The 24,197-nt window shown below is 36.5% G+C and overlaps 2 protein-coding genes across 9 annotated transcripts in view; one reads left to right on the top strand and one right to left on the bottom strand.

Annotated features, from left to right (window-relative positions):
• Nucleotides 1-9,650, bottom strand: part of Vps13B (Vacuolar protein sorting 13B) — a 69,067-nt gene extending 59,417 nt beyond the window's left edge. The window contains exons 1-15 of one of the 3 annotated variants that reach the window (XM_053767647.1): nt 9,503-9,650; nt 8,672-8,815; nt 7,923-8,100; nt 7,601-7,664; nt 7,019-7,209; nt 6,460-6,598; nt 6,054-6,256; nt 5,455-5,645; nt 4,738-4,920; nt 4,132-4,311; nt 3,568-3,782; nt 2,971-3,101; nt 2,584-2,663; nt 1,266-1,417; nt 387-619 (exon numbers count right to left, since the gene is read on the bottom strand). In XM_053767647.1, coding sequence (XP_053623622.1) covers nt 387-619; nt 1,266-1,417; nt 2,584-2,663; nt 2,971-3,101; nt 3,568-3,782; nt 4,132-4,311; nt 4,738-4,920; nt 5,455-5,645; nt 6,054-6,256; nt 6,460-6,598; nt 7,019-7,209; nt 7,601-7,664; nt 7,923-8,100; nt 8,672-8,758 — 2,227 coding nt within the window. In that variant the 5' untranslated portion in view covers nt 8,759-8,815; nt 9,503-9,650. Of the gene's footprint in view, nt 1-386; nt 620-1,265; nt 1,418-2,583; nt 2,664-2,970; nt 3,102-3,567; nt 3,783-4,131; nt 4,312-4,737; nt 4,921-5,454; nt 5,646-6,053; nt 6,257-6,459; nt 6,599-7,018; nt 7,210-7,600; nt 7,665-7,922; nt 8,101-8,671; nt 8,816-9,332 lie in introns of all 3 variants that reach the window. The other 2 variants (XM_053767648.2, XM_053767646.1) reach the window with 2 other exon arrangements.
• Nucleotides 9,651-10,623: 973 nt separating this feature from the next.
• Nucleotides 10,624-24,090, top strand: angel. Of its 6 annotated transcripts, none has more exons than XM_064437022.1 (11): nt 10,649-10,785; nt 11,106-11,214; nt 11,339-11,572; nt 11,760-11,902; nt 12,413-12,570; nt 13,028-13,192; nt 18,204-18,409; nt 19,282-19,371; nt 20,114-20,234; nt 20,803-20,999; nt 21,112-24,090. In XM_064437022.1, the coding sequence occupies exons 2-11, from the start codon at nt 11,189-11,191 to the stop codon at nt 21,263-21,265; spliced, it is 1,494 nt and encodes a 497-aa protein (XP_064293092.1). In that variant the 5' UTR covers nt 10,649-10,785; nt 11,106-11,188; the 3' UTR covers nt 21,266-24,090. The 6 variants fall into 6 exon arrangements, with proteins under 6 accessions (XP_053624567.1, XP_064293092.1, XP_053624563.1 ...); XM_053768588.1 differs by having other exon boundaries at nt 11,303-11,572; XM_053768592.2 differs by lacking the exon at nt 11,106-11,214 and having other exon boundaries at nt 10,624-10,679.
• Nucleotides 24,091-24,197: the final 107 nt, after the last annotated feature.

Raw genomic sequence — 24,197 nt, 5'->3', positions numbered from 1 at the left:
AAACAAATGTTTTCTTTATGAAAAATATTAATGTTGTATACCGAAAACTATATATTTACCGCATCCCTGTCAAAATTTATCAATGAATTGTTTCTTTTCATGTGAGTGACGTCATAGTTACATGTCTTTGCACTGCATCTGCGGCGACGTACTATACGAATGATTACACATAACTATTATATATTGGGAACTAGCTGCACCCCGGGGCCTCCCTCCCCTGGGAATTTCGGGATAAAAGTATCATATGAGTTATTTCAGGTTATTTTCTACCCGTGTACCAAATTTCATAACAATCGGTCCAGTAGATAATGCGTGAAGAGGTAACAAACAAACACTTTTGTATTTATAATATTAGTTGGCATTATGACATTTCGTGAAAAACTCACGGATTTTCATAGAGTAGGACAGTCTGACAGTCTCTCGCTTGTTGAAGTAGCCCTTGTTAAGTAGAATATGCAAAAGCAGTTTCAGGTCAGTCCTGGCGCAGGGCCGCGGCTGGGGGTCACGGGGGGACACCAGTCGGAACTGCAGCGAGGGGAGCGCCACTGATATGTTGAGCCGGGCGCCTTGGAACAGCGGGCCCGTGTTTTCTGGTAGTTGGCAGGCGGCGGAACATACTCTAAGGAACGATATTGTAATGATTGTGACAATAAGTATTGTAATAAGTATTGTTTATCACGTATATAAATGTTCAACAAAGTAATTATTACAATAAAGTACCTGCTAAGATATTCTACCCATACTTCGAATTTCATACAATAATTATTTTTGCTTGAAAAAGTATTATTTCACAGTCTTTCACGTGCAATATCCAAACAAATTTGAAAATAAGGTAATTAATTGTTGCACAACAATCATTCCTATTTTATGTCAATATGTTTTGCATGGCCAGATTAGGCTTGTGTGATGGACAATATAATGTAACAACAACTGATGTAACCACATTTATGTAAAAATAAAGTATTGAATATTGAGTAAAAAATTACAAAATTTTGTTTGATCTCATATAAATTACGTATCAGACAATTTTTTTTTACTATGATTAACGTGTTGTTATGTGTGTTATACGTAAGTTCGGGCACAAGCACTCTAAAATAATAGTAAGAAGCTAGCCGCAGTGCATTCGGGAACATATGAGACAGCTTCCAGGGAGCAGAGAGCAGTACTTATGCTGTGCTATGTTAAAAATTACATTCCCGTACACGTAATCGTCGTCAGGAATCTCAGTATCTGTTAAATATAATCAAGACAGTGGGATAGATTACCTGTGCGGGTACAAAGGGCCGTTGATTACGACGACAGCGCTGGGAATGTCCACCTCCAGCAGCAGCGGGAACTTGGCCGGCCTCTCGTGGTGGGTGGGCTGGCCGTGGTGGCCATGTTTGAACGGGTGGACTGTCAAGTTCGTGCCTTCCACCTAAGATACGTTATTAGAACTCATTTATACAGGGTTACTGGTATCAAACGCAAAACTTACAAGACTACTTGGGTACATCAAAACAAGCAACTTTTATTCTACGACTTTTCGCAATTCGTAGTCTTTTTTATTCATATAAAAAAAATACAATCTAATTTGCGATTCTACACATCGTAACTCCATGTAATAGCTAAGCAACACGTATTAACGTTATGTAGCGGAATCGAACACAGTTAACGTTTTATAAATAATGTTAAACGACATTAAAACTAGAAAAAGGAAAATATCTGTATTTATTACGTTTAGACAAAAGTCGTAGTACAAAAGATGTTACGTCTCTATGTACCTTATCCGCCTTGGGAAGGTAGGCTGTAGTAATTGCTCTGAAAGAATCAAATTCGATGTTTGAAATTTCAAGCGAAAGTACGCAATTACCGAATTAGCGAATTACGCAAAAACCAAACTGAAAAATTGATAATTATAACCCGGTCGAAATAAATGCGAAGATCGCTGTATACAAACGTTATTTACACAGATCCAAGCACAATTGCGTCGTGTTACATCAATATTTAATAGACAGCAATGATATGTAATTCCTTTTTAAAACAAGTATTTTTAATGCAGAAAATTTGCAGAAAAAAAATTCTACATTAAAAAAATACAAACTACTGCGATTGTGAATATTTGATTGTAGTAATTATTTATGTATTAGAAATTGTATTTTATAATACATTTTTTTTTATTATCGGCAATTTTTTTTATTTTTATAGTAGGCGGGTGTCGTATAAAGCATTATGTATCACTTGGAAGTACGATTCACAACTCGTGTGTCTCGACTTAAAAGTCTCGAGTCATAAACATATGTTTATGACTCGAGAGACTATTTACGAGGATATATATCCTCGTTAGAATGAATCTGCGACTTTCATTTCTCGGTGAAGAATGTACTATTTATTATTATTAAAATCAAATAATTTATTCGAAATTAGACCTTCACATGCACTTATTCACGTCATATTCGAAATTAAATAATATTTACCAAAGCCACAAATTACTAGCTACTAGTATTCCGGAACGACCACTGCTGAAAAGGAATGTCGAAAATCAATGTGGACCCTATCATACCAGAAGGGTTAACATTTTTCATATAATATTATTATAATTACCTCAATCACAATCTTCCTCTGCGGCAGATTGTCCAACAGCGCCTCGTTTTCCTCCACAGTTAACTTACGTATCGGGAGTTCTATAAAAAATTAAAGACCGTTCAGAAAGAGATATATCCATACTAATATTATAAAAAGAATTTGTATTTTTATTTGTAATGAAGAAACTCAAAACCTACTGAGCCGAATTTGATTAAATTTGGCACAGGGATAGACTAAACCTTCAGGAGTAACATAGGCGTCTTATTTATTATGGATTTACGGAACCACAAGCCACAATTTGACTTGATATATTGTAAGTAGATTCACAATTGCGCCTCTCAGCGATATAAATCACAAAAGCTACGTACGAAGACTAATCATCACAGTGAAGTCAAACAATCATACCCAGGTCAAGAATAGGCGGCAAGTCCTGAAAAGCTTGCTCCAGGACTTGCATGCGATGTATGAGGCCCATACAAAGTCTTATTTCCACGGGGTCCAACTTCACGTTCATATTGCATATTTCCACCCAGTCACTGAAAAAGAAAATTAAAACTTAATAATAAAAAAGTTAAATAAAAACTTGGAAAGTAGAGTGTATTTTTGATTGAGTATATTCTATCCGCTATATTAATAAAAATATAGTTCTCTTATTAGACTTATAGTGGATTTTCTTTGTGTTCTCCTTTTCTCTTCAGTACTTGACATTGAAAGAACGAGACAATACAAAGAAAAACTATTTCGAGGCTAATCAGAGGATAACGTTTTTATTGATAACTAGATGTTGCCCGGGGCTTCGCTCTAGTGGGAATTTTCAGATAAAATATAGCAATCTTGGATAATGTACCTTTCTAATGGTGAAAGAATTTTTGAAATCGGTTCGGTAGTTTCGTAGATTACCCGCCTCAAACATACAAACTCACAAACGCTTACCTCTTTATAATGTAGTAGAGTGTATTATTATTATTTAGGATTTATTAGGTAGTCCAGTAATATAAATACCTGTATTCAAAATCCTTGGGCGGGTTATCATAGGGGTTGTCCTGCCGCTGTGGCGGGGCCCTCTCGTGGTTGTACTCCACGTACAGCACCGGCGCCATTTTGAGCCACAGCTCGTCGAGGTCCTCCAGCGGCTCCGCGGGGCTCGGCTCTTCCGGTTGGCCCGGATTGGTCTCGGTCTCGTCTTCCGGTCTCGTCGCTGACGACCGCCTTTGAGACTGTTTGCCAACACTTTAGTTTTTTTAATATTCTTTTTTATGTAATTTAGGGGCATGTATATGTTAGTCTATATGTAACATGTCGAACGAATAGGTATAAAAATAGAGTTTACAGGTGTTGGCCATGCAACAACAAGAGGGCTAACGGCCAATCACATCAGGCAGATTTATTTAGCAGGTTAATTTTTCTGTCAAATTACAATATGAAAGTGAAACAGGGCCTAAATTTATTGTGAATTTTAAATTATTGAAATGTCAATATTAAAAAATTGTCTTGCAGTGTGTCTAATAAAAGGCAAACAAATACTACTTTACAAGTACCTAGTGTACTTTTTAATTAATTACTCACCTGCACAGAATCACGCGTGGTCTGCGTGGGCGCAGGCTCGGGAGACGCGCGGAACTCCTCGTCTATGGCCTGAGCGTATTCCATTTTCTCCGCCTCGTTCATGAGTTCTTCGGGCCAGGACCATTCCCTGTCCTCAGTGCCGCCAGCACGTTTGAAATACATCGTGGGTAGGTGTTGAGTCTGAAATTGGAACGTAACATCACCAACCAAATGTATGTAACCAATACGTATGTTCTTTCCATAATTCCGTATTTCTAGCTGTACCCCTTAAATCCACCCCTAACAATTCCCTTCCCTGTCACAATCCATACATCTCTATTTTAGGTCTTCCTCTCACCCATATATCCATCAAAGCATCAAAAGCAACACCCAAAAAAGCATTAAAATAATGTGATTCATTGCAAATGCTAAAAGAATTATAAATGCGAATTTGAGTTTATTACTTTCATTTTCAAGCTTCATCTACTTAACCAATTCATTAAATTTAGCATATTGTTATTAGTTGATAGCAGGGAAAAGACATACTTTCGGGTAGTAGCAAAGTCACGGGCCATCGAGTCTGAAATAAATTTTGTTTTTAGAAGTTAAAAGCGTGTAAAATCTCACCGCGTTAATATCCAAGTGGCCACACACGCATTTTCCGTGCGAACAAAGCGTGAGCAGTCGCGTACCGAAGCGCACGCGCATAGTGGTCGGCGCGCAAATGCTGCTCTTCACAGCCGCGTGCACCGCACTTAACTCTAGTATGCTGCGCGCGCGCTTCCGGGTTGAAGACTCCATTTCCATTATCTGAAATTTGTCGAAAAGGCTGCGGTGAAGTTTGTTGCGCCGATTCTTTTCCACTTGCGTTCTGAAAGTCGGCAGTAAACTTAGTTTGTAAAATTTTGACGTCAATATGTGTGTCTTACAGTCTTTAGTGTTTGGCCGTTGAGCGTCGGAACTCAGCGTCAGCTTTGTTACTTGTTCGTCTCCACTTCGCACGGTCGTCGTCATCCCTAGTTGTCAGGCCATTGGCACACATATCATCCTTGACGATAACAAGCCAGGAGTGGGTTCATGGGTTTGCCTCTTCTGCCAAGGCCAGGCGGGAGCGGTATAGCTAGACATTTATTCCGTAGATAATTTACGTCATAGTCGTACATAGTCTACACAAGACGTGGCCGTACCAGCGCAGAGCACTCCTGGAGTTTGCTGTGAAGACTGTTGCGCTGTTGTTGTACACACAATTATCCACTCTTTACAGACAGACTGCACGGGACTTATAAACACAAGACTTATTACAAAAAAAAAGAGATCGTTGAACCGCGATTTTGAGTAACTGACCTTGTAAGCCAGTGAGATGTCATCGAGGTATGCGGTGATGAAGATGGGGAGGGGGGTGGCGGGCTGGGGGGCTTCTTCCACGCCCCCCTCGCGGTCGTTCCACGCCGGCAGCCACGACCACGCCCACTCCGACCAGCTCTCCTGTCGGACTGGCTCAGCCGCATGACTTACATTGCCTTGCGAGGCAGTGTCTGTGGATATTCATCAAAACTAACCCTTATTCATAAACATTTTAAAGCATACTTTAAGTTAGAGTATGCTTTGCCTCGTTCTGTCAATAATAAATATGGTAAAGTGCGATCGATGGAATGTAATCAAATCCTTACTAATATTATAAATCTTAAAATCTGTTTCTCTATTCCGTTTTAACAACTAAAATGACAGAATTTGATGAAATTTGGTATGCATTTAGTTGAAAAACCGGATTCCAACATAGCTTTTTTTTTTCAATAATAAACCCTCGAAAAGTTTGTACGAAAATCATCAAAGTCGACTTGGCTATAACACAAAAATAGTGGTTCTAGCACAGTTTACAAAAATACAATGATGTTGTCAGACACAATCGCGCTAAAGCGCCCGTTAATTATAAAAATACTTACGTGTTGGCGTTTCTCTAGGTTCATTAGGGGTCTTGGCGGGAGGGGCGGGTTGCTTCTCCGCTTGAAGGGTCCGTTCTCTCAGCAACCTTATCAACAGAATTAGTTGGTCGTTGGTCACACTGAAGCCCAACTTGGACGAGCGAAGTTGGATGGAGAGCGAACTTGCTCGGCGGGTGTTCGCTGACACTAGTTTTGTAGACACCCTGTAAAAACGGAAAACTGTTACGTGAAAATTGAAATTTGTGCTTGATTAACATGTATACTAACTTTTGCCCGCGATTCGCCCGCGTGAATTTCCTACGAAAACAGTTATTTTTCCGGGATGAAAGGTACCATATGTCCTTATCAATAGTTCAATCTATATGTATGCAAAATAAAAGCATACAGATTTTAAGAAAAAACCTACCTGAAGTTGAGTTGACAGCGGTACAACAGCGGCTCCTGGTAGTACCGTATCTTGCCGTCGGAGTCCGCCCGGTCGAGACACAGTGTTAGGTCGTCCAGTCTAACCAGCCTTCGGATCACCGGGTATGAGGAATCTATGTCTGTGGGCGAAATATATTGTGTCATATCAATATACAAAGTTTTTAACTGTACGGCACATAGTGGTTGTTGACATCAAGCTGGTGAATAGTCAAAAGCACGAAGTTTAGTCATTCATACACGGCCCCAAGGCTTCGGGGCACATCCAATAAAATAAGGAACACCCAAACACGAGAGAAAGTTTGAATCTTTACTGGCTCGGGGAACTGGGTGAAATGGTCCCAGAATGGTAAGACCGATCACCCGTTTGGTACTTGTGCACGCGTCCCCGAGCATGAAAGAACAGATGCAGCCTTTAGATAAACAAAAAAAGCCTCACTTCATCTGTCATTGGCCCCATTATGCCTCAAAAGCCCAACTCCATGGGTCCGTGGGTCTTAATAGTATAACTACATTAAAAACTAAAACAATAATGAATATACCGGCAAAAGTGGGGTGCCAGCTGGCGCCAGCACTGTCGACCGCCACATGCTTGACGTTGAGCGACATCACTATGTCATCCTGCACGTATTTCACGATCAGATGGTGTACCCTCAGCGCTATGTTGCTGACGATGCGACGGACCAGCGCTTGCATATATCCCGGAGGCGCTTCCACTACTTGCGACTTTGGACTGCAAATAGAAATACAAAAATGTATTTTTGCCCCAAGTTCATTTCTTTGGGATGTTATCAACAATGTTTTAGAGATTTTACAGTGTTGAAAAACGTTAACTTCTAGTGGCTTATGCCTTAACTATATAAAAACCTATTTAAAATTTTTATTTTGAAATTTAAAAATCTACATCCAATCTAAAACTTGAAACTGGTAATAGAAAAGCTAATAAACACAAAGAATAAAAGACATGAAGAAAGACATTAATTTGAGAGGCGTTTCAACTGTTTTTCCGGTTTCTTCCTCAGCCCTTAAGTGAGTCGAGGGTCCACTTTCCTAATTGTTCTGATTCAATTATTCTTAGTTGTCAGATCAAATCAATGGTTCATTAAAATTATAAATAATTATACCTGGTTGTTTCTGCAGGTTGATTGGCATCACAAGGAGCAGGACGATTTAGACTCAGAACACATTCTAAAACATAAGACATTGAATTTGTATCAATATTAAAATTATATATCATTGATAAGAAATTATATTTATATTATTGCTAAATGTGGTTTCTGGTATTTAGCAACAATTTCCAGAGAAGGAGGAAGTATTTTCTAGAACTACAACTACGATCCAAGGGAATTTCACTATTTGAGACAGCTTATGTTATTCATGAAAGTAGCTACCAAACACAAAAATATTTTAGTATATAGTAATAGTTTAGTAGCGACATACACTGACCTATGGTATCTATGGTAACAACTATGGGCTCGGACATGATCTTGGTCCAAGGAACTTGTATGAGGAGCTCGTGGATCCGCCCCGACACCAGCGTGAAGGGGAGGGCCACCTCCTGCTGGAGGACGTCCGCTTTGAGCACAAGATTGTGCAGGGCCACTCCACCACCCCATAATGACACCTGTTTGTAATAAAATATAGCGATGATCATATCTCTAATAACTGACTTTGGCTGTACATGATTGGTTGTGGCAATTAGACATATTGGATACAGCAAATGTTTGCTGAATGCCAGTATGATGACCAGTTACTTTACTTGTCATTTATTTTTCTTTACCATCCCTCAAATTTCTATGAGGAAGGAATGGTTTCTAAAATCAATTATGAATTGAACATAACTCCCAGACAGATTATTATAAAATTGGTCAACAAAAAGAATAAATTTTATACTAATTCAACCACCATTGAATGAAATTTTCTTGCATTATGTTAGGAGTCAACCTGAGTAGATTTGACAAAACTTTACAAAGATTTGGAGGAGGCCCATGTGTAATAAGGACACGCTGAGTAGAGAAACCCCACTTGAACTGATGTGTTAATATAGTAATATATCAATTTTGTAAATATATATGCAGCATTAAAGGCTATTGAATTGAATTGAACTGAACTGAACTTTCACTTTCATCTAAATTTTGCAGAAATTCTAAATAGTTTTAAATAAGTTTTTAAAGCAATACCCAATCTGCATTTACCTGGGCATCAGCCGGTTTGAAATCTCGTACATATTTGTCAACATAACTCAATAAAATCGGAGTCACATATGACTCGATTTTGAACATGTTATGTTTATAGAATCATAAGTTGTAGGTACTAACACACTATAATTGTACTATGATCTGTAACAAAGAGATAAAATTCCAAATAATTTTCACTCCCAAAACATGTGTGTTGAAATGTTTCATACGGACTGATATAAATAGAAACTTCCATTTATCTTATGTGGTAATTCATAAGTATAATTTGGTGGGTAAGTAAAAATATTTCAGCACCTTTTGTATTAAATATTGCCAAGATTTGCCCATGAAATTAGTAGGTACTAATTCCATTTCTACAATACATTTACATTTTATATAGATGCATTCTGCATGTCAATACAAATATTTATTTAGGTTAGGACTAATTTATCTTTTAGATATTGTAATTCAGATATTTGTAAAATATTAAACCCTGACAGGATATGGATGTATTCCTAAAGAAGATGCAAACGCCATTGTTTATCAACAAAGTTATAGGGATTGTGTTGAAAACCTGTAAATTTAATATAGATAAAAAAATAAATAGCTATAAAATTTTAATTATATTCGGAAAAAAATTAGTAATAAACATTGGTGATAAAACTTTTATCTTTGTTACCTGATAGAAGATGTATTCTAGTGTAGTTTTATAATAATTGTATGCACTTATTACAACAATTTATTGAATGCAATGTCTCATTTCTGCTTCGATGCAAATAACAAAAATTAAGAATAAATTAACACCGGCGAATGGACGAAAATATTATTTTTTATCTGTTACCTACTTACTATTGTTATTGATATGATGTGTTGTGGGAAGAGTGGATGGATGCCAGGTGGAAGTGTCAGGCCAAGTTGTTTAAAAATTCTGACAAAGTGAAAGTGACAGATAAAATCTACACACTTTGCTATCTAGCTTGCATGGATTCATTTCATTGCAACTGTCGCTTACGATGACGTCTTAACCAAAACCATGGCATGGTAACAATTTATACCTATTTTACGATATAGGGTTCCGTATCAGAATGACTAGAAAATACTTGTGATGTCTGCCTGTCCATTCTTATTATAAAATGACAACGCTTTTAAAGACGAGACCTAAAAGATATTACTCTAAACATGACGTCACGTTTTAGTATCATTTTGTTTGGAGCGCTTGAAACAATGACTAGAAAATACTTGTGAGATATGTCTGCCTGTCCGTTCTTATTATAAAATGACAAGGCTTTTAAAGACAAGACTGAAAAGATATTACTCTAAACATGACGTCACGTTTTAGTGTCATTTTGTTTGGAGCGCTTGAAACAAAATGACACTAAAACGTGACGTCATGTTTAAAGTAATATCTTAAAGAAAAAAAGCTATGATTGTTCAGCAGCTACCTAATGTTATTATATCAGATCTATACTATTATTGTAAAGTGTGAGTTTGTATGTTTGAGGCGGGTAAACTCCGAAACTATCGAATTGTTATATGCTATTTTTTATTTCAAAATTCCCACGGGAGCGAATTGGAACTTCACAATAAATGGTTACACTATATTCAATTCACGTGTACGCTAGTCGTTCGCCGCGAAGTTAGACTTCGCGAACACAGTATATTTTTGATGAGTTTTTACAAAATTGTGAATATTTCAAAAACGACTTAACTGGTTTTGATGCCCCGTGAACTTAAATTTCATCTAAATCAAGGTTTGGATAATATAAAGTGTAACTAAATTATCTATACTCTATTTCTTATTGATATAAATAAGCCTGAACCACGACTACTACTACTGACGGAACCATGAAGTACAGATTGTTTTCTAAATTCTGTGGACGGAACGTTTAGTCTAGTCCGACTCGCACTTGGTCGCTGTTTGCAATGCGATATAGTCTATGTTCGTCTATGGCATTTTTAGTATTTCTTTGTGATTTGTGAACGTATGACATTGACATAAGATAAGACGAGTGGAGTGATACGAGAGGTCGGTGGGTCATAAAAATGTATTTTTACAGTAGATTTTAGACGCTCGTCATGGTTTTTGCTCTTTATCTAAATAAGTTATTAAATATGGCTTAGATCCAATGCATGTAAGTTGAACATTTTTATTAGATTTTAAGATTATAGGTTACTGAGACTTGTTGTCATGTCATCTGTTTTGTAGTTTTCTTTCAATTTGTTTTCGGACTCACGATAACGACGAACTAAAAACGTTATATAACGAGGAAACATGTTATTATTTTATTGAAGTAGCATTTCTAGTTTTCTGACATCCTTGTCTAATTTCGTTATGATGGTGAGAGGTAGTCACAGTGCGATGTTTCGTAGTTATCGTGTACCTGTTTGATAACTTTGAGTAAACTTTACTGTTAATTTATGGTATGTACTACTAAAAGGATTTTGTTTTCAGGTTCACAAACATTGCCACAGAGCAAATTCCATGTCAAATCAAAATTAATATAATTTAATGAAGGATGTGGAATATAATAGTGCATGTTGGCAAGGGCTGTAGTTTTTAGGCTAGTCATGATTATTTACGTATTTAATATTATTATATTCTAACACATATTATTGAGATATGCTGAATCTGACCAACAGTTTTTCCAGATATTTGAGGGTCACTTGTAAGAATGTAAGTTACAGGATACATGTGAGAAACTTCATACTTTTAAGTAGTAGAGGAAAGAAATGCAGTACAGAGTCCAGTCTCTGCTCAGACTTGGCCACGACACAGCAGTTGCGACACCTAGCAAGTAGGAACAAGAAGATTCGAATTAGGATACCTCCTCTCAATTCAGATGCACAGGAAAAATCAAAGCCAATGAGTGATTATCAGGCAAGTTTGACTCATGTGAGCTATGGAGGACAGTTTGAAGTGTAAGTCTTCTTAATTTTTTTAAAATATAGTTTCTACAATCATTTGTTTCTCCAAAACAACAAAAATCTCAAATCTCTATTATTCTTCATATGTAGACTCTGGTGTGAAGACAATATTATATAAAACTCAATTTTATAGATATATTGCATCATATGTGTGATGTATCTATATGGTGTTGCATTTTAGCTCTTCAAATGAAAATATTAACAATGACTGTCCGCTATATGAGTCCGGATCTTCAAATAGTTCCGGTGTAAAGCCCTCAACCACAACACCTCCAGATTTTCGGATATGGGAAGAAGTAGGTTCTAGAAGTGATTCTAACACAGGTATATGTTTATGCTACATGTTGTGTATGTCTAATGGTCTGAAAAAGCTGCATGTCTTTAAATAAATAACAGGTAACATAATGCCACCATACACCAAAAATTGTAATTTGAAACATGTTATTTTAATTTGTTAATACATAGTGTAGAAAAAAGATTAATGACAAGTAATATAAATTAATTAGCTTGTGCTGATGAAACTTTGTGACCTTTTGACAAAGCATGTGAAAGACAATTTGTGATGATTTTTGTGTAGAAGATTGTTTTTCTGGTAATATTTATCTAAAATGTATTATTTATTGTCATTATCAATTATAAAAAAATATATTATGACCACAAGGACTATTATTGCACAACTATTTACCTTCAAGACTATCTATAATTAAATAGATCTAGCTGTGTATTTCGATTGTATCATTTACATGGAAATTTATTTTTATATAGTAGTTAAGTTCGCTTGAGCTGAACTTGAGTACATTGAAAATAAAATTTTATAATTAATTGATGTTACAGGATCCTCATTTAAGTTCAAAGTAGTTTCATACAATGTATTAGCACAGTGCTTGTTGGAGTACCACCCTTATCTTTATACAGGATGCCACCCACACAATTTGAAGTGGAAAGTTAGAGCTCCTAGACTATTTGACGAGATTGTTAAATTATCTCCTGATGTAAGTAATTTATTGACATATTCTTTTTTATCATTATAGGGTTACATCCATATAATTTACTAATTACATTATTATTATAGTACCTATGTACATTAAACTATGTAGAGTTATAGAGAAGGTAATGGCAAACAACTCCATTAATAATGCCAAGAAAGTTGTTGTGTGTGTTTCATTCCACGTAATAACCACGACCCTCAGCCATCCTCTTCATAGGACTATGAAGAAAAACATTAAAAACCATATCCATCCTATTGCAAAAATATTTGAAACATCCCACTTCCCAAACAAATTATCCTTGCATTTTTAGATGTAACATTTAGTTTTTAAATGGTGACATTTTCTAAGCGTCATTTAATTATATGTGGATAACATATATTTAGCAAGTGTAACTTTTGACATTGTTTTAAATCTTTTTTGTATGATATGGAGTTGTATTGTTAGAATATCAAATTCACAGATAATATGTCTACAAGAAGTACAGGCAACACATCTGGGGAGTTTCTATGCAAAATTCGAGAAGATCGGGTACACCGGCATTTTCAAACAGAAGACGGGTCACAGAGAGGATGGGTGTGCCATCTACTATAAGCAGGATCTTTTCGAAAAATCAGATCAATGTAGTGTAAGTGTTTTTTTTTTTCATTGACTTATAGACTTAAAGCTTTTTAAAGAAGGGCTAGCGCTTTTTAAAGTTTTCTTTAAATAACATGGTTACAAACATGGCCAACATGGCCTATGGCAAATACACTCATTAAAAGGTATCTACTTTGTTGGCTTCTTTTTAGGGTCTTTTGTCACAGTAAAAAATCCGTGTTAATGCCGTCATAGAGAGCCGTGTGTTTCCTCCATAGAATAGGACCCGCAATCTTATGTTTATATCGTACGAGGTGACTAAGGGATTTGGGGTGGCTGATTGTTAGAAGATTCAAGCTGACGTTCTGGCGACGCAGCTAGTACACATCACACACACAAATCACATCGCAAAACTCGTCCGTGGTAACAATATTCCACTAGTTTAAATGTTTGCGACAATATAGATCCTACACACTATCGCCGGAGTCAAAAAGAAGCCGACGCGAATGAACATACATTGCCTAGTTTGTATGTAAGCATTTAATTATCGCAAAGAAAAATCATCAATGAAATTGTTTACGATAGTCTACCGGCTTTATAACTAGTAGGTCAAGACGGATGAGGCTCTGTGACAATGTGATATGAGCTTGTTACTTATTGGGCTGTTAACAATGTTTTGTTTGAATTGTGGAATGTCTTGTAGTTGCTGGTCTTTGAGTGGCGTCTATTCATTAATTTAGTATGTACACCATGTGCTACATGTACGGTATTACATCAGAAACTATGTACAAATGATTACATTTTTTTACCAATATGGCAAGAGGAATATATCACGTCGTTGTTGATAGAAAGCCTTGCAAGCTGAACAACAACAGCATTTACAATTACGTTGTCGTCAGGGAGGCAGCCGGTACTAAAATTATGCGTCTTAGTCGAGAATGAAACTGGCAACACGCTCAGATTTAAGAAACGTGAACACATTGAAAATTAACGATTAAACACGACCTGTTTGTTAGCCAAAACTGTCAATATGATATTTCACTAATTAGTTAGCTAGCTGTACGCTCCGACTTCTTTCGTGATGCTAGAATATAGTTTTCATACACAAAACAATTTTGTCAAATCCAACACGTACTAGAGATTAGGACGTTAAAACAAACATATTTTCAACTTTAATGGTATAAATTAGCATGTAGACAAGGCCGTTGAAATTAGTGACTAATTAGAACCTTTGTATATTGAACCAACCGGAGAGAGAAGGACAAAACTTTGGCAGAGGGGAATGCGGTTCCCATATCCAAGGAACATAATTTTATTAAAAGTTTTTATATAGTTTCTAAATCTACATCTTAGAAGTTAGTCTGTCTGTAATCAAATGTTGCAAGTTGAATTATTTTATTTTACAAAGTTGTAATTTTCGACGTTGCTTCAGTTTCCATTTCAATAAATTATTTTATTATGCATGAGTGGTGGTGCACACAGAATGGACTCCTGACGAGGGAACTCCTTAACGGTTTACAGATATGGTTATTTTGTCAAAACCTTTAATGCAACAAGATCTCTCTGACGACTTTAAAATCTTGTGGCAAAATATCATTTTTGTAAAAAACTTGTTTTTCTTCTTTCTTATTGATCTTATTCTGTTGACATAACACTGGCTCGCGCGATTTAAGATCTGTTTGATTACCAATCGAGCAATAGTTAAACTAGTCGACCTCAGACTTGACCTTGCCATGCGTAACTTTTCCATAGGCTGTGCAATAAATGCGAACGTGATCCTATTCTGCACTTGTGCGAAAGTTCTTCCCACGGGAACAGTGTTTTAATTTTCCGAGATGAAAGGTATCCTTCTCCGTACTACTGGTATGCAAAATTTCAAGATGATTGGTTACAGCCTGACGAGTTAATAAACAAATGAACAAACAAACATTTATTATATTCTATTTTAGTTAGCCTCATAATATATGTGTGATAAGAAGATTCAACGATACAAAATAACATTCTCATTTTGACTTGATCGGAAATCGAATCTGGGACCTACGCTGTAGCAGTCCTACATAACGGGATGACGATCACGATTAAGTATGTTATATTCTATTCAAGTTCACATTCTATCCGTGTAGCAAATTTCGTCGATATCCGTTCAGTGGTTTTTGTGTGATCGATTGAGTAACAAACGTCACTTCCAAATTTATAGAATCTTGTTTCTTTGCTTGTAATATCTTTATTGTAAAAAGAACATATGTTAAAAGACATATATAGCAAGAAGGCATATATATGGTATCTTAGAAGGCTAAACATGTTTTGCTTTGCAATGTTAATTTCTCTGATTTTGAAAGAGTTGTTTTGCAATTTTCCTTGTAGCGCTAATAAGTCCTAAATTAGAATGCAAGTTTCCTCACGATATTTTCCTTCATTGGAATCTATGGCCTATTAAAATTACCTTCTGCTTGGTATACAAAAAGAGTAGAATTCGAAGTTAGGAGAAATTCCTTTCATTTCCGTTCCTACTTGTGCTTTCTACTTGTCACTAGATGTCGGTGGGTAGTGGTAAAATTCATGTCAGATACCTTTACACGACTTGAGTGAAATCTACACCAGTGTTAGCAAAAACACACTCGATTAGAAATAAGATTCAAGGTGTGACGCGCTGCGACAATAAAATTGGGGTACCCAGCGAATTGGAGAAGGAAATTCAGGAAAATGATATGAAGATGAGAGAGAAGTAGCTAGGTTGTCTTAGATGTTATTGACTAGCTGTTGCATTAAGCTCGCCCCGCCGTAGCCTATGTTTGACATCGGGTTATTACCCGTATCTATTCCAAATTTCAATAGTTTATCGTGATAGAGCGACAAACATTTATAGTATTAATATAAGATGGGAGTATGAATACAGTTTACCTGTTGCTTCCATTAAAAATTGATATGTATCTCATGTAGACATCCATTAATATGTATGTCTCATACAGACATATTCATTTGAAGTTCACAGGAGTCGTGTTCATTGTACTAGTCCCGAGGCCATGTTCTAGATAGATAAAACCATTATACTTAGCCATGTTACCTTTGTGCTATTATCACTACATCTAATGTATGAGGACTGTGTCTCATTGTTAAATTTGCCTATTCTGAGTCTGCCAACTTTTGGCTGTTTATATTAAGATATAAGACATGTGTCAAATGCAAGCGATTGTCAACTTTTCCATGGTTTTTTGCGAAACATTTGATTACAACTATTTGATTTTTTTATGTATACTTGCTGCAGTTGAGGGTTCTTATCGTGCACGATATAAAAAGTATACCCAGTTCGTTGTTGTCTGTTTATTACACACGTGTAAAAACGTTCATCAAAATTCCACTACATTTTTTTTTGTGAATGAGTAGTAGTTGTCTATCTAAATACCTACCCATCCGTTATGATAAACTTTTACGATTCTTTACAGAGTTGATATTTTCCACGTTGCTTCAGTTTCCAAAAAAATGCATTATTATGATGAGCACAACAAGGGATCTTTTTTTTGTCACACGTTGAATGCAACAATTTCTTTATGACGAAAATAATCAATAAATATTATAGTGTAAAAAACAACCTATTTTGAAAAGCGAAAATAAACTGCTACTTTTTAAAATTTAATGCTTACATTACTAGATAGCTACTAAATATATATAATAAGGTTGCGCGAACACTTTTCTGTATGTCCTGCCAAGTGAATCAAGGTAAAATGATTTCTATTCTTAGCTACCCGTGCAAATCGCATCTGATTCTGTAATTTGGTTTTGAAGAGTTAAAAACTTGAGGGCAGTAATTTTTGTCTAATATTATTACTCCATGTTACGTAACAATAAGACATAGAAATACTATTGGATAAAGGATATCATACCACTCCAACACCGGCTATACTACCGGCAAACAGTTCGCCGAATTTGTCGGTTTCAACGTACATTGCTGGTTTTTTCTTGGGGTAATAAAAAGTTTACATACAAACTACGCAACGTGTGTGTAGCCGATAACACGACCAGGGAATGAAGCGAGGAATGACTTTTACAATTAGGCGTGTAGTGATGATCTATATGCAACACTGTTTGATACAATGTAACCTTATCATAATGGTCTTATTTCTAAATGCACACTTACGATAAGTTTACGAATTAGTAATGTCTGCTGTAAACCTGTTATTATCTGCTATATTTATTAACACTTCTCCAAAAGGTTGCCTGAAAGGATCGGTTACAAAGATAAGACCGACTTTTGCGCGTTAAATTTTAAGTTTTTGTATGGTACCAGTCGTAATATGTTTTCCTAAATTTCCAATACCCAGTTCCCGTTCCCGGTAATGTTCTCTCAAAACTGTTTTTTTTCTTGGATAGAGGACACGTTCCTTTGACGCCACATCATGTGTGCACACACCACATTCGCATCTAGTTGCATTTCGGGGTACCTTGATATTCAACCTAGTCGTGTTTAGTTACATCTCAATTTCATCGAAATCTGTCCAGCCGTTGAGCCATGATTGAAGAACGATAAAAGAAAATTAATATATTCGTATTTATTAGGATATCTTGCTTAGCAATAGGGAGTTGTATCTTTATGTGATTCGATTATATTAGTATACATCTGTTAGTATGCTAATTGAAATATGGCCGTTGCGAATTATGTTGTATGCTTAAAAATTGTGTTTATGTTGATAAACGATTTAAACTTTGTTGACAAGCGATAAATCAAAATAAATAGATAGCGATAAATCAATATAAATAGAAAACCAAATAAATAGATACTATTTTCTATATATGTATTGTATTTCTGCTGTTATTACACTTGAGTACATATAAAGTTTTAAAGATTTGGTTGTGATTTTACGTCCAACCGCCTTCCTGATGTCAACCCTACTTGGAACCCTACATTGTTGCAAATCAGCTATTAAGGTGACGGGTCCCTTAGTCGCTTCGTACGACATCCACGGGACGACATGGACTGTTCCTGTTCTCCATACGCCTAAGAAAATAAAACTGAACATAAAAAATAAAACGTCATTTTAAGATGTAAAACCGTCTCATTCCAGGTGGAATATTACCAGCCAGGGTTGTCAATACTGAATCGTGACAACATCGGCATGATGGTGAAGCTGGTTCCTAGATGTATGCCGTTTCTGCCCATCGTGGTGGCCACCACGCATCTGCTGTACAACCCTAAGCGAACTGACGTCCGATTGGCTCAACTGCAGGTTTTGCTCGCTGAGTTAGACAGATTCGCCTATAATGGGAGAGAGTGAGTACTGAGTTACCCTCAATATCTTGGCCTGGCGACGTTCTGGGGCGAAGCGACCACGTGGTACGGGAAAATAATACTCAGATGTCCACATTAAGGAGGCGCGGCTAGCGTCATCAAATGTTTATTCATATGTAGTGTGTTATTGCCGTCACTGGTGTCAGATTTTGTTCCAGTCGCTTAAATAAAGGCATCTGACATGACTTTCACGACTACCTACCGACAACTAGTGGCAAGTAGACGCATTCATACTAGTAAAATCTTAACTGTCCACTATAGTGCAGGTTTCCTAACGATGCTTTCCATCACTGGAAGCGAGTCTGGTCGATGAAAATTTCTATACATGAGTTAGATTTGTATAAAAACTCATGTGAGACGAGTAGCATTTGAACCTAGAATATTTCGATCACAGTTGGACGGTCTCAACCACTGGGCCTCTGGCGGTAAATGTGACAATACCTGAAGAACTGAAGGTAATGATGTAGATGAAGGACGATGGCTGGCTACAAGCTATGGTCAGCCATTATGGACATGCTGAGTGGGAATAGAATGGGAGTAGGAGAGAGAGAGAGAAAACGAGTGTATGTCGTTTAGTGTAAACCATAACCTTTTCATGAGTTTGTACAAGAATATAACTCATTTTTTATATTTAATTGAATTATGATCGACAACATCAACAAGACATTTCAAATAGGAATTTCCTTACTTATCTATATGTTCCATATAAAAATACGATAAAATGCGAGTCGTTTAGACTTCAAAAATTGTTTTACTTGTGAAGATTTGTAAATGGTAAATTGCAATTTCTACTGTAAATCTTCCTTAAATCAATAAATAAAATGAATTTATTCGCAGTGTCATTGTCTTTTTAGGTCGGGTCACCTACCAATTATTTTAACTGGAGATCTTAATTCGACGCCAGAAAGTGCGGTGATACAGCTGTTAGACAGGGGATATGTGAGGTACGCATGTTGTAGTCCACTACATTATTTTCTCTGTGCTATAGTTTTAGACCCATCATACCGCCAGTATAGTGATAAATATCGTGATAAAATTTATCCTGCGGACTTACCATAGTTACCTATGGTAGGTCCGCAGGGTAAGTTTTCATGTAACCTGCATTCAAATTCAAAATCATTTATTGTCTTCATATTTTCCAGTGTGTTATTACTAAAACTGGTGTCAGATTTTATTTAAGTCGCCTAAATGCATCTGACATGACCCTTACAATTACTTACCGACGTAAACGTGGCATGTAGTCGCATAGTGACGAGTGAACTTAAACTCGAGCAGTTTCCTCACGATGTTTTCCTTCACAAGCAAGTGGTGGTTGATGAAATTGGTGGACGGTCTTTAACACTGGAATATCACCTGTTCATTAATATTTCTTGTTGAAACTTAAACGAGATAGCGTATATCTCCTGTATCTTTTTGATCTGTATCTGTTTGATGACCTCGGTGGCGCAGTGGTAAAGTTCTTGCCACTGAACCGAGAGGTCCCGGGTTCGATCCCCGGTCGGGTCATGAAGGAAAATGATCTTTTTCTGATTGACTCGGGTCTTGAATGTTTATCTATATATAAAATATAGTATCGTTGAGTTAGTATTCCATAACAATGTCTCGAACTTGCTTTGGGGCTAGCTCAAAATCTGTATGATTTGTCCTGATATATTTATATTTTATCTCTTAGTCATTGTTTTCCAGCGCCAGTGCATTCCGAGACAGTTCAGATTGGAAGCGCATCGGCGTGACAGACAATTGTCAGCATCTGTCAGTAGTACTGGACCGGCTGCAGGGCAAACCCAGCGACTTCAGCGATGTCAAGGTGACACTTCGTTTGACACTTTTTAGGTTATAAAGCCCGATTCACAATTCGATTAGTGTTAAGTGATGTGTTATTGAGAGTATTTCCACTTAACGCTTAACACCTGTAATCAACACTCGCTCATACGTAGTATTCAAAATACGAATCGGGCTTTTTGATTAATGTGAAGTGAGAGTGTGTTAGTGAAGAATATTTCAGCGTAACTATATACTCAAATAGTAGTATTAAGTGTGCTTAGTTCATGTCAAATGTAACTGTTAAGTAGAGATATTAAGCTGTAAATTATTTTCACAAAAAAAAAGTCGAAACGACGTAAAAGAAGAGTAGAGCTATCAAGCATGCATGTCAGAAATGTCAACTAAGGTACACATAGCCTATACATGTACATATAGCCAGCTGATGGGCTATAAAACGATTCCCAAAGAGGGTTGACGTCAGGCAGGCGATTGGTTGAAAAATCTTTAGCTTCAAAATTCAATGGTAACTTTTGGCTTTGGGGCTTGAACATACGAAGATGACTGAGAGACGAATCTATTTTTTTATAAATAAATGATTTCTTAATCCACAGATATACAACTCTGAATACAGTAAAGACGTGCCGGGCCACGTGCCCAGTCCCTCAGAATACGGTGTGATGTTCAACAGTGGCGCCATCGGCCACTCGCTGAAACTGGTGTCCGCTTACGACCGCTGCAAACTTGATGGCAGGCAGGAGGCCTCCACCTTCCAGGACAGATGGGTCACCGTCGACTACGTGTATTATAGGTAAGGTGAAGATAGTTGAAACAACTACTAAGCCAGATAAATACACAACCGCTTACATTTTCGTTTTGCGCCAGAGTAGTCAAGAAGCTAATTAAAACTGTGGTTGTTGCAGTTACTGTAACAACTTGAACTTGCTCGAGCGCCTTCGGCTGCCGACAACGGACGAATGCGAAACACTCGGCTGTCTGCCGAACGAGAAATATGCATCTGACCATCTCGCTCTAGCAGCGCTCTTCGAGCTCAAACCCACGCTCAACCACTTATAGCACTTATCCTACCTTTGGTATTATAATTACCGGTGATTGGTCGTGTAAATACACGGTCCTGGGTGAGCGACTGTACTGAACTGACCGTTTGCGGCGAATACATAAGCCACATGTAAATACTGTACGACTTAGAGGTGTTTTGTCGTTTAATTAGGACACTGGGTTATCTGGGTGAAGTCTATTTCATCTTATATGTTTTGTCCCTGACTTTACAATATTTGACATTGAAAGAAAAAACCATATTTTAATATGTAATAGATTCATCGTGTGGTTGAATTATTTTATGAACAAGAGGGTTAAAAGCTAAATTGAAAGGATAGGAAGCCAATTTATGCAAATTTATCTCGTTATTATTGCCTCTCTTTGTGGCGAAACTATGAATCCCAATGTTAAACGTTTGAAGTAATTTATGTAAATAAAAAAAAAATGCCTTGTTTTAAAATAAACGTCACAATAATCAGATGATTATTTTTAAATAATAAAACGTACATTGCTAATATCCGAATAATGTTGGTATAGCTAAATGATCGCACTGTGTGTGGGGTCCGCACCCAGCCAACGAATAGTATTCAGCACATATACTTGTCTCTTTCCGTTGTAGGATTTAACAGTATAAATAAAAAAAGAGATCTTAGAAAGTCATTCGTGGCTATAGGTTGGGTCCACGCCCTACGATGGTCAACGAAAGAAATAACACGAACCACTACCACAACTTCGAACAAAAGCAAATTTTTAATGTGTATAATGCAGTATAGCGCGTCTTGGACGATTTAAATTATACTCTCAAATTGGGAATATTGCGCAAAGAGTTTATCTTTCTCGTATGAGCGAAATGGAAGATGACGATGTCTATAGTACTTTCTATCTACGCGACAACGACTACATCGAGTGCTGCACTCTATTGTTTTAACATCTATTTGTAGAATATGTTTTGATTGTGTTTTGTTAATATTTTTACAGATTATTTAATCTATGAGTCGATGGGTATTTCACAATTTAATAAGTAAATTTGTTACCAATTTTAAGAAGAATAAGCATTGATTGGTTTTTGGTATTTTTTATTTATAAGTTAACAAGGTGAATGTTGACCTAATGTGTTTTCTGGCTTATTTGAAGTATTAAATGTGGTTTTTCTGTTGCTCAATGCTAAACAAAATAGTACAAATTAAGATATGGTTATACAGGTTATTACGCACTAAATTTAACATGTTGTAATATGAAAACTTGATTACAGAATTTAAAAAAAAAATCTATACACTACTTTTTATAGCCCTTCAGAAGTTACATAGTATATTCATCATTAAGCTTATTATTATGAATATACATAATTGTAAAGCATTCTAATAATATTTGACAAGTATAATACTTTATCACATTCTAAACGCGTATTGTCTTATTTTTCTATGTATATTTTATTCATGATTTTTATATTTTATTGTTATTATATTAGAATGTTACACGCTGTCAAGTTTCGTTTGTTTATTGTTCGAAACAGTGGATATCTGTATGAGTTTGGTACGGATACATTATCACGTCTTTCATCATTGTCGGGTTAGACAGAGTCAAAACTCGAAACTCATGTTAGCCCTTTTATTTAGATAGACTTTTCCTTTGATTTAATTTTGTAATCTGCGCAGAAGCAGTTGGTTAGTCCGCATGCAATTAGATACTTTAAATATTCTTGTTATAATACATTTTGTGCTAAATTATGGCTACTAATAGTTGCAATTGACAAGATCGGGAACGCCCTCTTCGTAGGGATTGCTTCTAAAGTTTCATTGCTAGAAAGAGACAGAGATACACTACAAATTCCGTGGTTAATGAGCCACAGACTGGAATTCTGCTGCTAGGCGGCTGTATTAAAAAACAATTTATTTTATTATTCTTCATCTCTTATCGATAATTTATTGTACTTGTTTGTATATTAGTTTCATTCAGTTTTATGATGCAATTAATACTATATAGTGGATTTGTGTCAGAAGGATCCTTATCTATTTCACACATTAGGTTAGTAGCTGAGACGGGCATACTCCGTCGCGGGTGTAGACAAAGAAAACTATAAACATCTATATAGAAATACACGCAAAGAAACGGTACAGAGCACTAACATCTGTTCCTCATTGCGTGCTCGGTTTTTCAACGCATATCTTGCCGGTTTGTATAAGATTGTCGGAAAGTTGAATGGAAAAGTTCTATCTCACTTTGTTACGCTACCTTGTTGTCTTTAGTTCTCTTTGTCTATGGTCGCGGGTGCCCAGTACAGTGGCCACAGTGCCCTCTTGTTATGTCAAGATTATAAATATCAAAATCATATGTCTAATAATATATCTTCCGTCTGAATTTAACGAAATAATATATTAGTATTAGTACATTATTTATAATGTTGTAAAATAAGGCGAAAATTCGCATGCAAGTAGCTGGCGCGATGGTATACATTTGTAAGCAAAATTAGCAAGCGATCCCCCACTTTATTGGCTGTTTTGTTGCTCCCGCGTCCCTTCCTCATCCAATCAAATTGCCAGTTGTTTTGTACACGCAAGCCCTAGAACTGGGTTCACAGCTCCGAATGTAATCGGGAACACGCGAGGAGAGAGAATTGGTTTTATATTTCTTTCGGTTTTCGGAGCACCGCGCACCGTAGTGCCGCCACTAAGTAGATTTATAAACATAAATAAATAAATTACTGTAAATATAAGGTGAAACACTTGCGGTCTAGATCATTGATAATTCTGTATATTTGTAATGCCGTGTATAAGGACCGCCGTGAGGACACCGCTTGTTTATATTTTATGCATATAAAGGTAATAAAAGAAAATTAAAAGTTATTTCTGCCTTTTAATATTAAACAAGACCATGTACAGTCAACAGCACATCAACCCACCCAACGTCCCTATTACCGTGCCATAGACGTTCATTCAGTGTAACCTGATGT

The sequence above is a fragment of the Plodia interpunctella genome, chromosome Z (genome assembly GCF_027563975.2).
Source record: "Plodia interpunctella isolate USDA-ARS_2022_Savannah chromosome Z, ilPloInte3.2, whole genome shotgun sequence".
In the NCBI taxonomy this organism is placed as follows: Eukaryota; Metazoa; Arthropoda; class Insecta; order Lepidoptera; family Pyralidae; genus Plodia; species Plodia interpunctella.
The sequence above is the reverse complement of the archived record's forward strand: the minus strand, read 5'-3'. Positions and strand labels throughout refer to the sequence as shown.

Coding starts and splice junctions, on each gene's coding strand:
- angel (XM_053768587.2), top strand. CDS start 11,274: ATGCTGAATCTGACCAACAGTTTTTCCAGATATTTGAGGGTCACTTGT. Junction 11,903..12,412: donor TAGAAGTGATTCTAACACAG/GTATATGTTTAT, acceptor TTGATGTTACAG/GATCCTCATTTAAGTTCAAA. Junction 13,193..18,203: donor AAAAATCAGATCAATGTAGT/GTAAGTGTTTTT, acceptor GTCTCATTCCAG/GTGGAATATTACCAGCCAGG.